Raw genomic sequence first — 13,681 nt, 5'->3', positions numbered from 1 at the left:
AGTGCTATTCCACGATTTATTTATCTTATTGAAGAAGAGTTGATCTAGTGTTTCAAGTGTACAGCAAAGTGGTTGAGTTATACATGTTTTTTTTCCTTTTTCAGATGATTGTCCTTTATAGGTTATTACAAGATACTGAATATAGTTCCCTGTGCTATCCAGCAGGGCCCTGTTATTTATCTGTTTTATGTGTAGTAGTTTGCATCTGCTAATCCCAAACTCCTAATTTATCTCCCCCTCTGCCCCTTTCCTCTTTGGTAGCCATAAGTTTGTTTGCTATGTCTGTGAGTCTGTTTCTGTTGTGTGAATAAATTCATTCCCACAGTTTACTTATTAACACACATGCACGCAACCCTCTCGCACAAGGCAATATGCACGTCCTGGGAGAACACAGGTGAGACATAATCCCGTGGAAGCCTCTGTTTTATGCGATCTCAGATTCACTGTTTGCTCCTAGAGCTTGTTCTGCTTGGGATGATTCCACACGGAGAGAGAGGTCAGACTTGGACTTGCACACTCCCCAGACTTCTTTACCCTTCGCGTCTGTCCTGTGTGTCGCCTCATTGAGAAGTGTTTCAAGCGATGGTCCGTATTGAGGTTATAGAAAAGCCAGGGCTTCCCTGGTAGTCCAGTGGTTGAGAATCCGCCTGCCAGTGCAGGGGAAACAGGTTCCACCCCTGATCTGAGAAGAGTCCACATGCCTCGGGGCAGCTCACCCTGCGCACTGCAGCTGCTGAGCCTGTGCCCTCCAGCCTGAGTGCCTAGAGCCTGTGCTCCGCAACAAGAAAAGCCACGGTAATGAGAAGCCCGCACACCGCACCTAGAGTGTATCCCACTGCTCGCCACAAATAGAGACCCTGCACAGCAACGAAGACCCAGCACAGCCAAAATTAATTAATTAAAAGCCAATATGTGGCAATTGCTGTATTGGCTGCTTGGCTTTAACAGGCTATTATCAAAGTTTTCTATTTTGATTTTCTGAATCAGCTGGCCAGTGTTTAAAAGAACGTAGAAATGTTTGCCTGTATGACTGATATTACATTTTCTCAGAGTGGAAGAATCCAAGGACCAAAACATGGTGACCTTTTAATGAAATGATTCTTATTGTTAATAGTCATTATTAAAGTAATTCTGCTGTACCATTTGTATTATCCAGTGTGATATATTATGAGTAGCATTTAATTCAATTTAATACCTTTTAGAGAGGTAATTGTAATACATTAGAATAGAAAATATCTCTGAACAGCATTTCTCATTAGCAGCAGACACTAAGTTAATGTAGTTAGTAGCTAATGAGTTTGTGCTCATTTTGAGTTGGGCTCTAAAAGTTGCCATAGTGACAGATCAGCCAGAAGCCATCAACAGAACAAACAGAAGGCCTCTGCTCTGTATCCCACTGGGACTGCGACAAACAACAGCAGATGGACCCTCGTTGCTCTCGCTGTCTTCAGCTCGCATCTCATTGTTCTCAGGGAACTTCTCCCTGCAGTGTTTGTTGCTGTGTCGATTGCAGAAGTGACTGTAGTAATGAAAATATTCCCTGGAATCTCTGACTGTTTCAGCACGGGAGAATAGTTCTCTTTCATAGTCCCGTTTGCAAATAGTTAACATACGTATTTCACTAAATTTAAAACCCTGAATGTTTGAGTATATATTCCGAAATGGCTGAAATTAATGCAAGGTTTTAAAATATTTTTCCGTTTCTTGTCATTGTGTGGTGTCTGTGCATAAGAGAAATTCTTTGCTTTATCGTACAAAAACTTACTGTCTTAAGTACTAAGATACCATCAATTATAGGTAGAACATAATGGAAATTCCCTGGCAGTCCAGTGATTAGGACTCCAAGCCTTCACTACCTCGGGTGCCGGTTCAGTCCCTCACTAGAGAACTAAGATCCCATAAGTCGAGCAGCGTGGTGGCGGGGTGGGGGGGGGGTGGAGGTGGGATATATATATATATATATATATATATATGGCATACCATGGATTTAATACTGTCTTATTGATGGAGTTGGCAGGTGAATGAGGAAACTATATTAAGTTTATACACCAGTAGTAAGATGCATCCAAATTTCAGAAGCAAGACGTGTTGAAACATGTAGGTTAAAAGGTCCCTCTAGTCAACATTTACCTATAAAAGCTTACTTTTAAAATATACCTCTCTAATCCATTGCATGACTGCTTGTCAGTGTACCTTGGACTAATGGAGGTAGCCTTTGAGACTTTAATCCAGGTATATGTAGGTAAGTCCCATTATAGGAAATGCTGTTAGAAGGGAACAGTTGTTGAATATCTAGCTCATAGCATATACTGTGATGCTGTCTAGGTGAGTGAAAGATTTAAATGTACTGCTTGCTGGGGGCGAGGGAGTGGATTGTGCTCTTCTCCAAAGCTGAATTGAAGGATATAGAAACCACTCTAGCTATATTAAGGAGAAATGAGTTTAGGTGCAGAGAATTGGGTGCTTATACAGTCGTTGGAGGGACTGCCCTAGGCTGGGAGGCAGGTATGACTCCCCAGAGGGCCCTCCAGAAGAGCTGCTCCCAGGGGAAAAGGCAGGCGGCCCTGCAGGCCTCACTGACTTCAAGAGCACTGTGCCACTGCTACAGCCCAGCCATCAGGAAGCTGCCACTGAGACAGTGATTGGGAACCGGGACCCCGTGCAAAAGCCTCCACCATCTCCAGGGCGGTGCTCACACTTGGAGCTGGGACGATGGACAGAGGGCAGTCAGGTCGCTGCTGGATCCTTGCAGCTGTGGACTGGCCCCTGCTGGCCTGTGGTTGGTGTGCTGGTCGGTGGGGGGCTCTTGTAAGGCTTTTAAAATGCCAGGATGGCTGTTCATTAGCTCACAACTCCTGGCTCTCGGGCCTGTACAGTCCGTTCTTGATCAAGGTCACCTGCTTGTGGAGTTTAAACAACCAGTTGCAGTCACAGCATCCTGGACTCTCCATGAGTTTGTAATCAGAGGAGCCTGTCCTCGGAGAACTTCTGCCCGAAACCGGAGGCTCCAGGCTTGTCTGTGCCCTGAAGCGAGGACCACAGGGTCACCCTCCACCAGGCTGCCCCTGAGTGCTCTTCCGGCCAGTGGCCAAGCGATGGGATCCAGAATGTCTACAAAGACTCCACCTGCCTCTCCAGCCTGGCATCCAGGAGCCCTCCCCTGAGCGCTGAACTCCAGCCTCACCAGCCTTGTCTCAGGCCTTCAAGGCACGGAAGCATTTTCCCATTTCAAGATCTTCCCATGCCCGGTCCAGGCTGGTTGGGAATGAGCTTGCAGACAAGCTCCGCTGGCCCGGCTTAGCGGTCACTTCCTCAGCGGAGCTTTCTCTGAGTCCCTAACCCCAGTGAGGTTCTTTTGTCCCACATGTTTATCATGCGTGTGGCAGCTTGTAACTGTTTACTTGTGGAATCATTTTTAAGTTAGTATCTTACAGGAACTATATCTGTTTTCCTCAGTGCACTCAGTGCCTAGGAGTGCAAATAGGCACTCATTAAATATTTCAGTGCCTAGGAGTGCAAATAGGCACTCATTAAATATTTTCCTCAGTGCACTCAGTGCACTCAGCAAAATAGGCACTCATTAAATATTTTCCTCAGTGCACTCAGTGCCTAGGAGTGCAAATAGGCACTCATTAAATATTTCAGTGCCTAGGAGTGCAAAATAGGCACTCATTAAATATTTCCTAAATAAGTAAATTTAGAGAGGATAAATGAGGATAGTGACACCTGTGGAGGTGACGCTGGTGGCAGACAGCAGGAGGAAAGTCAGCTTTAGCCCCATGTACCCTGCCTGGCTTTCCTCGTTTTCCACAGCACTTAGCACCTTCTGGTGACCACTTGGCTTAATAGGCATCTTGTTCATCAGTCGTCTCCCCCTGCTAAGATGTGAGCAAAGGGCCTGGGGAGGTGGGAGTCCACATTTGTGTCCACTGGAAGGTCCCAGCACATGGAGCTGGGCTCTGGAAAGCCTTCGTGTGTGTAAATGGATGAGTAGCTTTGGTCTCAGTACCTAGAGTCCCAGTAGGAAACTGAGAGAAGGATTTGGAAAATGCAGGGAAAGCTTGAAACAGGGTAAGGGGGCTTTGGGCAGACTGGTAGATTACAAGAGGCACGTTAGCAGCAGCAGGAGCTTGGCTTTGAATTGCTTAAGTAGGAACAGAACCCGTCAGCTTTCTGAGCCTGCAACTTTAGGCAGTCTGGAAACCACACTGAAGTTTGGGATGATTCAGAGGTGTGGATAGCATAGTGAAAGGAAGCCCGGGGGGCCTGGGTGGGGGTGGGGGTCCAGATGGCAGTACTGGCGGCTCAGGCTGTGGAAAATGACTAGAGAAGCAGAAGACAGGACTGGGGAGTCCAGAGTGGAATAAAAGTTAAGCAGGCTGGGTCAGCAGGGCAGTGCCTTCTGTCTTGGTCTCCTAGAGATGGCAGAGTGTAGTGCCAAAGCTTAGTCCCCAGGGCCCTCAAGGGACAGTCTGAACTTCCTGCCCGTACAGTGGCGGTTGTCTTGGAAAAGCAGTCGTAGCAATTTGTAAACTGTTTGGACTCTGGTGTGACATTAGCCTCTGAGATTTTTACCCAAAAGCAGAAAACTCTTTCTTGGAAAGAAAATTTGTTGAAAGGACTTGCTGTCTTATATAAGGATTTAACGCCCTGCTTTTTCACCAGCAGGTGTCACCCTCACGTAACATTGAGCTTGCTGGAAGTTCTTTGTTTGCTATACAGTTATTCACTGGCTGCCGCTCTAATTTTTTTTTCCTAAATAAGACAAATCATTTGTTGCCGATCCATATAAATCAAGCTACAATTCCCCTTGCCTTAATGCGTTCTACTGTGAAAATAGTGATGTGTAGGGTGGACTGGTCTGTGGACCCTTAGATCTGGGCCCGTTTGAGAAGAGGAACATCAGGATTGCTTCGACACCCTAGCCGTACGTCTTTGGGGAGTGATAGATGGAGAAATTTGGCTCTGAAGAGCATGCGTGGCTAGTCAAAACCTGACCGTTTGATTTATCTGTATTATAAGAACAGATCCAGAATTTAAGATTCTCAATCAGTTGAGATTGTTAGTTGCCCGATAGTAGTAGCAACATTTTAAGATTTAAAAACAAATAGGTGAGATTACTTAATATTTTTAATTCAACATATTTAAAAAATTTTTATCATTTCAATGCGAGATCAAGATAAAAATGAATGAGATTTTTGTGCACTGACTCTTTGAAATGCATGTGAGTCTACCACCAGCACATCTCGGTTCTCACATCACGTGCTCAGCGGCCACGTGGTTAGTGGCTGCCACATTAATATGGGCAGTGCAGACTTGGGCCTCACGGGCTCTGTATGGGCGAGGGGAGGACGGGGTGGGTCCTTAGGTTCCTGCTGCTTTTGAGTCCTTGCCAGTTGTTTCCTCCAGGTTTTGTGTTTGGGTAGGTTTTCTTTGTTTCCAGCCTTTGAACAGACGAGATGGATGGCAGGTGGAAGCACCTTGACTTTGGTAGTAGCTGGCCAGCCAGTGTCTGTTATGACAAAAGAGAAATGGGGTCTTGTAACAAGGGCAGGTAGAACTCTCTCTCTCTCTTTTTTTTTTTTTGTCTTTTTAACTAATAGACTCTATTTTCTTTTTTTTTAAGAGCAGTTTTAGGTTTACGGAGAGACTGAGCAGAAAATAAAGAGTTCCCACATGTTCCATCTCTCCACCCCCAACCCACTCTCCATTTCCCCGTGCTTGACATCTTGCCTTGGTGTCAGGCCTTTGTTACAGCTGTTGAACCAGTATTGATAGTTATTATTAACTAAAGTCCACAGTTTACCTGTGAGTTCACCCTCTGTGTGTACAGTTTGATGGGTTTTCAAATGCCTGATGTTGTGTGTCCACTGTTACAGAATCCCACTATTACTCCCTGTCACCCACTGCCATCGCACCACGTGCCCACTCTTACAGGACCACTGTGCCATTCCCCACCCCCAGGTGACTCCCGCACCCGGCCTGCGCATCCCTCCCCCCGCCCCAGGCCCCTCTCAACCACTGAAGAAGCCCTTATGGTCTCTGTAGTTTTGCCTTTTCCCAGAACGTTCTATGGTAGGAATCAGAGCATGTGGCCTTTCCAGACTGGCTTCTTTTACCTGATAATATGCATTTAATGTTCCTCCATTTCTTTTTTCATGGATTGAGAGCTCATTTCTTTTTAACACTAACAGTCCATTGTATGGATACACCACAGTCTGTTTTATCTGCTCGCCTATAGAAGAATATCTTGGTTGCTTCCAGTTTGGGGCCATTATGAATAAAACTGCTATAAACATTCCTGTAGAGGTTTTTGTGTGCAGACATAAACTTTTCATTCATTTGGGTAAATACTTAGGTACTGCTGCCATCTTAATTAGCTAAAAGCCAATGTCAGGAAAAAATATATTTGAAAATATATTTGAAGGTCCCCTTTACATTTAAAATCACCCTATAATAGATTTTATCACTTTCTTTAAAAAAGAAAAAATATATATATATATTTATTTAATGGATGTTCATCTAAGCAATATACCATGCCAAATGCTGTGGCAAATACAGGGAACTATGAATGTTCTGGAAGCACCTAGATTTCCCTGGCTGAGTCAGGGAAGGTTCTCAAGGGAAGTAACATTTAATCTGATATTTAAAGAATGACTAGGAATTACCATGTTTTGTTGAATCTTGAGATATGATCAACTGCTTTATGCATTATTTTGTTGCTCAGACGGTAAAGAATCTGCCTGCAAAGCAAGAGATGCAGGTTCGATCCCTGAGTCAGGAAGAACCCCTAAAACACTGCCAAGGTGAGAAAGCTGATGAGTGTTTGGGACATGCTGACCTTGAAGTGCCCATTGATGTCCATATCGATATTGATATCCAATGGCCCTCAAGGGCTTAGACCATCACCACAGGATTGATGAATGAAGCAGGAGTAGATAGATGACCCAGGATGAGAGTTTGCAGCGGAACTTCAGAGAAGGAGGAAGCAGCCTGTCACTGGGAGCAAGAAAGAGTGGCTGCAGAGGTCAGAGGAACTCTGAGAATGGACTTCCAGCGTCGTGAAGGCCGAAGAAGAGAGGCTCAGGGGGTCAGAGTGGTCACCGCCGATACACAACCGAGGGGCAAGCAGAGAAAGCTCAGGGGCCGTAGGGTTTCAGCATCAAGGAGGGAGAGGAGCTGGATGAGAGGCCCAGGGCAGGTGAGGAAGCAGGACTTCAGGAAGTGTGCAGGAGGAGAGGGGACCCGTTGGAGGTGCTGGCGGGGGATGTGGGGTTGAGGCGAGCAGGAGCGCCGCTCTCGGGGAGAGCAGCGGTGTGGGCCTGTTCACGTGCCGACCAGAAGGAGCTGGTGGCAGGGCGGCCGCATCCCTGGGCAGGTTACTGGCTGGAAATGTTCTCTCCTCTACTCCATACGTGAACATGGGGGCCGGATTTCTCTTCTCCTGTGCACTCAGCGGTGTCCATCTACTAATCTCTGGAAGAAAAAAAAGTGTCTGTGTGTGTTAGTTGCTCAGTTGTGTCCCATTCTTTGCGACCCCATGGATTGTGGCCTGCCAGGCTCCTTTGTCCATGGAATTTTCCAGACAAGAATACCGGAGAGGGTTGCCATTCTCTACCCCAGGGGATCTTCCCGACCCAGGGATTTAACCTGGATTTCCTGCATTGCAGGCAGATTCTTTACTGTCTGCCTGGAAGAAAAAATATAAATATTTGTAAAACAAAGAATTAATGGAAGACCCAGTCTTCAGCTTTGGGCCTTTCTGTCCACTCTGGAGAGTGTCATGGTTTGAAGACACGCAGTCCTTGAGACAGGACCCAGAGCTGTGGAGGGAGTCATCTGTATGTCCTGACACCACAGACTGTGAGATGCCCCAGTATTTCATGTGCCGCCCAGAAAGGGACATGCTATTGATGGTAAGACATGTGCTGGTGAAGTGATTTTAACACGTGAAGAAATGTGAGTCTTGCAGTCGGGGAAGTAGAGTGCCAGCCTGGGGGGAGAGTAACAGAAGTGTGGGATGGACGGCAGCGTGGTGTGTACTGTAGGAGCTGACACCTGCAGCTTCGGCCCGCTGGCCTTTATTTCTCTGGAGAATAAGGTCAAGTTTATCTTCTGGGGTCGGGAGATAAAGGCATTATCGCCTGAGAGCGGAAGGTTGTTCAGTGAGTCATCGACAGCAGTAGTAGAGCCAGGCAGACCCAGGAAATCGTAGGCTGGTCAGGAAGCACTGAGGGTGCCCTGAGGTTAGGGCCCAGGAGTTCTCAGTGATTTCAGACTGCACAGCAGTCCAAGCCAGGGTGGAGAGAGTGGACAGTGGCTTCATCCAGAATTGAGGGTTTGCCGTGCAGGGCAACAGAAGAATCATGGGCAGAGGCCCTTGGATGCTGTGTACAATGGGGTCACAGGATGGACGGTGGAACTCACTGGGGCGATGAGAAATACAGGCTGATTGCAAGGGGTAATAATTTTATAATGTTAAATATATATATATAATTTTATTCAGAATTAAAACAGATTTACATAAAAATTCATGGACATCTGATGATCTCTTAATTTTGAGAAATACTGACCGAGAGCAGTGGTTCTCAAAAGTGTGGGCCCAGGGCCCAGGGCACCAGCCTCTCCTGAGAACTTAACAGAAATGCAGACTGGCAGCTTCCCCTCCCTTCCAACCAAGTGAATTCCCGGTTGGGGCCCAGGAGTTGGGCCTTTAACCTGGCTCCCGCTCATGCTGGAGACCTGCGGCTCTGACCAGCCTGATGGCCTGCCTTTCAGGTGAGGGAACTGGCCACGGGCTACAGCCCAGGATCCAGGTTCATTTATAGGAAAAGTGGGTCTGCAGCCTGGAACTCCTGACTTTGGTGCGGTTCACTGCCAAAGCTCTACGTTGTCATTCCTCGGTTTTGTGTTCTGTTTTCTTTGGTTTGGATTGGGTTGAAGGCGGTGATAATACTAAGGAGTCGGGGTCTTTTCTTTCTGTTCTTCTAGTGCCAGAACCTACCAAGACCTGTTCAAGCCAGCCCCAACCTGCCGGCACCAGTACCAGTACTTCCACCAGCACCCTCTCCAGCGGCAGCAATGGCAAACGTGCATCTGCCAGCGGCCAGCAGCCAGCTGCAGCCCGTTACCTGCCTCGCGAGGTGCCTCCACGCTTCCGCCAGCAAGAACAGAAGCAGCTGTTAAAGAGAGGTCAGCCACTGCCCGCGGGGGCCCTGACCAGCGTGAGCCCCACCCAGGGTGCTGGGCCTGCAGGGCTGAGCCCGCCCCCGCTGCCTGGAGCCGGAGCACAGCCGCACCCCAGCAAGCCCCAGCCAGGTAAACCACCCAGAACCAGAGCGCTCTTTCTACCTGAGAACTGGTTTGCTATTTTCACCTTTGCTGCTCAGTAATAAACATGGACATGTTTACTGTACACTTAGCAAAGCCAGCTTGATGATAGATACATTCGCTTCAATTCGATTTTAAGGTTTACTTCTATTTCCCCTACTTACTTATTTTGTTTCTCGTGTATTTGCAGATGGCATTAGCTATTTCCCTTGTGGCTCAGCTAGTAAAGAATCCGCCTGCAATTCGGGAGACCTGGGTTCAATCTCTGGGTTGGGAAGATCCCCTGGAGAAGGGAAAGGCTACCCTCTCCAGTATCCTGGCCTGGAGAATTCCATGTTCTGTATAGTCCATGGGGTCGCAAAGAGTCGGACATGACTGAGCGACTTGCACTTTCTTTCACTTTTGAGCGACTTTCACTTTCTTTCACGTTAGCTACCTCAGCTAACCCTGTTGCTCACCAGAAACTAAAGATCTTCGTTCAGGCTGTATACATCCATCACAGCAGGTGCTTTAGAGCCCTGCAGTGAAAACTGATAGTGAAACCCTTTTCTTCCAGGTAATCAGGACATCTCGTACTGCACACATGCTTTCTGTGCAGGGAGGTAATAGCATTTTATGGGGAGTAGCTGTTTCTACCTGATGTGTTTGAGCACCCCGAGGCAGTGCTGCCTGCTCCGCCCCCACGGGGTCCGGGGCTCTGCGCTGCCCACTGCTCGTTGGTGTCCTGGCCTGCAGTTCAACGCCAGCACTCTCTGGGCTCACAGGAGAACTGGCCACTTGCTCATTTGCTTTCCCTGGAGAAGGGAAAGGCTACCCTCTCCAGTATCCTGGCCTGGAGAATTCCGTGTTCGGTATAGTCCATGGGGTCGCCTCAGAATGTCAGCATCTCTCCTCTCCTCTCCTGTCTCCTGTTCCCCTCCGCTTGATCTCATGGATTAGCACTGTAAAAAAATTTTATTTACTGGAGCTTAAGGGAAATTTTTGGAAGAGAGCAAAGTCCACGTGTTCAACTGCCATGATTCTCCGTTATTTTCTTAAATCTTTCTGTTTCAAGTAATTCAACAATTGGCACTGGTTCTAGCATGGTAGTGAAATTCAGGTCTGTAATTAGAGGCAAAGAGGCTTCTTGTATTAGATTAGAATTTAAAAGAAACATGTCACAATTTTTTTTTCCTTCATGTGCTGCCTTTTAATATGGGGAATAATTCCAACATGACTTTGAAGTATTTGCAGCACCATTTCTCAAAACCATGACTTTGTGGTTTTATTTGGAAAAAATATTTTTAGACAACTTCGCCATGTCTCTTCAAATAGTCTTGACTTTCATCTGCTAAATTCCTAATAGAGAGGATTTAGGTCGATGATTGTCAGCAAAAAGCTAGTAAGAGAAGCAATGATCAAATGTATTCATTGACTAGAATCCCATCTGCTTCACTACCACCAGTTTAATAGTCAAATATACGGTTACTCTCCATGCTGAAATATGGTCTTCTGACCCATCTTAACAGAGATTGTATAGTCAGACGTGTATAGCTTGGTGTTTTGATTTAAGAAGCTTATATTGAAAACCTGAGGTGTTTGCTTCATACTCAGCACAGGGCCTGCATGTAGTAAGTGCTCAGTAAATTCAGATGCTAGCTGTGAATGTGGAACTTGTGAGACTTTTGAAACATGCTGCAAATCTATTTCTACCTTTGAAACACTATTACAGAGCCGCAACTCAAAAACAACTCACAAAATCTTCATAAACTTTTCTTTCTTGTGGGGCAAGTTACTTAATGAATTCATTCATATCCAGTTGAAATTCTGTTAATGGGTTCCACATTTTCTTACCACATTGAAACTTTTCTGGATACTGCTTGAAGTAAAAGCTCTTATAACTTCTTTAAAGTAATACATAGATTTTCATGTATTTATTTGCATTTGTCTTAGGGTCTTCACTCCTGTAGCCTGTCCACATTAAAATGACTAACATGGTTTGACTCATGATTGCATTCCTCTAAGACTAAATGTAAAAGTATGAGTGCCGGATCAACAGAAAGTGGAGTCGCTCAGTCGTGTCCGACTCTTTGCGACCCCATGGACTGTAGCCCACCAGGCTCCTCCCTCCATGGGATTCTCCAGGCAAGAGTACTGGAGTGGGTTGTCACAACAGAACTGAGATTGAATTACCCAAGCAGGGGGTAAGGTAGTGACTAATCCTTAAGAATTTAACAGCAGACCATTTCTAATGCTAAGAAAAGCAAAGTTAGGAGTTATTTCAGCCCAGCACATGAGCTCTCTGTGTTTTTCCCGAGAATATGAGTATATGAGAATATATACTGACTCCCAGCCTAATGGTTAGAAGTTGTTCTTTGCCCTCGGTGGCATGATCTACAGAGGCGGTGGAAACACACCCAAATAGACGGTTGCCTCTGCAGCTGGTACAAGTGGCCAGCGGCATCATTGACTTCGCATGGCCAACGTGGGTGAGGGTGATACAAAACCACCTGTGTTTGAGGACAGGCTGAGCTTCGACTGGCTTGCAGGTCACCAGAGGCAGCAGTCTGAAGCTCCCTCCAGGGCATCCCTGGTTTCTGGTGGTTAGGACTTCACCTTCTGGTGCAGGGGGTGTGGATTCAAGGCTTGCAGGTCACCAGAGGCAGCAGTCTGAAGCTCCCTCCAGGGGCATCCCTGGTTTCTGGTGGTTAGGACTTCACCTTCTGGTGCAGGGGGTGTGGATTCAACCCCTGCTCGAGGACCTGAGGTCCTGCATGCCTCATGGCCCAAAAACCAAAATGTAAAACAGAAGCAATGGTGTAATAAATTTAGTAAAGACTCTAAGAATGGTCCACTTCCAAAAAAAACTTTTTTAAAAAAAATAAAAAGAATAAATTGCTCTCCATTTTCTTTTTTAACCAGATCTCGGGTTCTACTGGCCCCTCTTTGTGTTAGCTTCATGCCATCTCCACGTCAGCCCAGGGCACCGTTGGAGAGACGCCATTGGTGTTGTAGTTTTTGTAGCATTATTTACGCCAGCACTATCACGTGTCCTGAGGGAGCCAGGTCTTCCATTCTAGCACGCACAGCTAATTCCTGGCCACTTTACTTACAACGTTCAATAATGCAAATGCTGAAGGGAAGCCCTTCAACAAGTTTAAGTAAGTTTAAGCACAGATTCTTTATATTGGGCTTCCAGTTCATAAAAAGACATTTTCAGGTGGACAGTTCCTGTTAATCGTTGATGCTCTGACTCCACATTTAGATTAACTCCTGGGGTCACATCCCTTGTGGAAACATGGCTCTCAAACAGGCATGCCCAGAGTAGCCAGGGAAAAAGAGGCCTTGAAACATCTGTGTGGACTGGAAAGGAACTGAGGGGAGCCCTGCAAAGAGCCTTGTGAGGAAGAGGGCCTGGGAGCATTTCAGTTAGAGAAATTCTGGTCTGACACCCCAGGAGGCCTCATGGACTGGGGCAGCTCCAAAGGGTGGAGACCCAGTTAGGCAGCACAAGTACAGTGGGGCGGGGTTCAGCCCATCCCCCATCACTGGGGCATCCAGAGACTTAATCACCCCTCACAGGTGGGTGGAGGGGGCCCTTTGAGACAGACAGCCCAAGCGGAGCCCTGGATCCAGGTGCTCTCTTTAAATAACAACGGTTTGTCCTGAAATAAAACATTGGCCGCCTAATAAAATAATGCAAACAGAAGTAGATTTTAAGTTCCTGTATTGATTCTGGAGGGGAGCTCCCATCCGTCAATTAGCAACAAATGTTACCTGGTAAGGTGTGAGTAGTGTACAAATGCACTGATTCACCCTATGAAACTTCTGAGAAAATGTGAATTTTCTGTTCAGACTGTGTTTTTGCCTATCTGCAGTGTAACTCCATCTTGAAACACTTGTGAGCTTTTTTATCTTTTTAAAAAACTTTTTCTGGCCGTGCTAAAGGCAATCTATTGTTTTGGAGGCTGCTTTGTACGTTTATAAACAGAGGCTTTGATTACTATGGGTTGTGTTCGCTACTTAGATCTTTTGTAGATAGAAGCAGGAAAGTAATTAAGAAGCTGGACATGTGCCAATTTACATATGGGGCTCATTTAGAAAATTATAGCTAGTGTTGGTATGCCAGACGTTCCGGGGGAAGAGCGGGAAAGAGGAGGACCCGAAAACAAAGGAATGGAAAAGGCAGCGGTTTGTCTGCGTGCAACCAATAGGCAGCGCGCCCTTTCGCTTTTGGCTGACTTTCAAAAACACAGACGGAAAGGAAAGTGGCTCTCGTGCTGCCGCAACTGGGTCCTGCATTGAAAACGGTGTGACCAACGAAAGAATGTTGAGAGGCAGGAAGATCGGTTTAGTGTCAGCTGCAATTAGA

The 13,681-nt window shown here is 46.5% G+C and overlaps 1 protein-coding gene across 7 annotated transcripts in view; it reads left to right on the top strand.

The window, feature by feature from the left end:
- The window catches only part of TNRC6C (trinucleotide repeat containing adaptor 6C), a 115,924-nt gene that overhangs the window by 53,255 nt on the left and 48,988 nt on the right, over nt 1-13,681 (top strand). For all 7 annotated transcript variants that reach the window (XR_009491605.1, XM_015458998.3, XM_059878357.1 and 4 more), the window contains exon 4: nt 8,992-9,318. Coding sequence is in view for 6 of the 7 variants with exons in the window: in XM_015458998.3 (XP_015314484.2) it covers nt 8,992-9,318 (327 nt within the window). In the remaining variant the exon portion in view is untranslated. The remainder of the gene's footprint in view (nt 1-8,991; nt 9,319-13,681) is intronic.

The sequence above is a fragment of the Bos taurus genome, chromosome 19 (genome assembly GCF_002263795.3).
Source record: "Bos taurus isolate L1 Dominette 01449 registration number 42190680 breed Hereford chromosome 19, ARS-UCD2.0, whole genome shotgun sequence".
Lineage (NCBI taxonomy): Eukaryota > Metazoa > Chordata > Mammalia > Artiodactyla > Bovidae > Bos > Bos taurus.
This window is presented reverse-complemented; position numbering and strand designations above follow the sequence as displayed.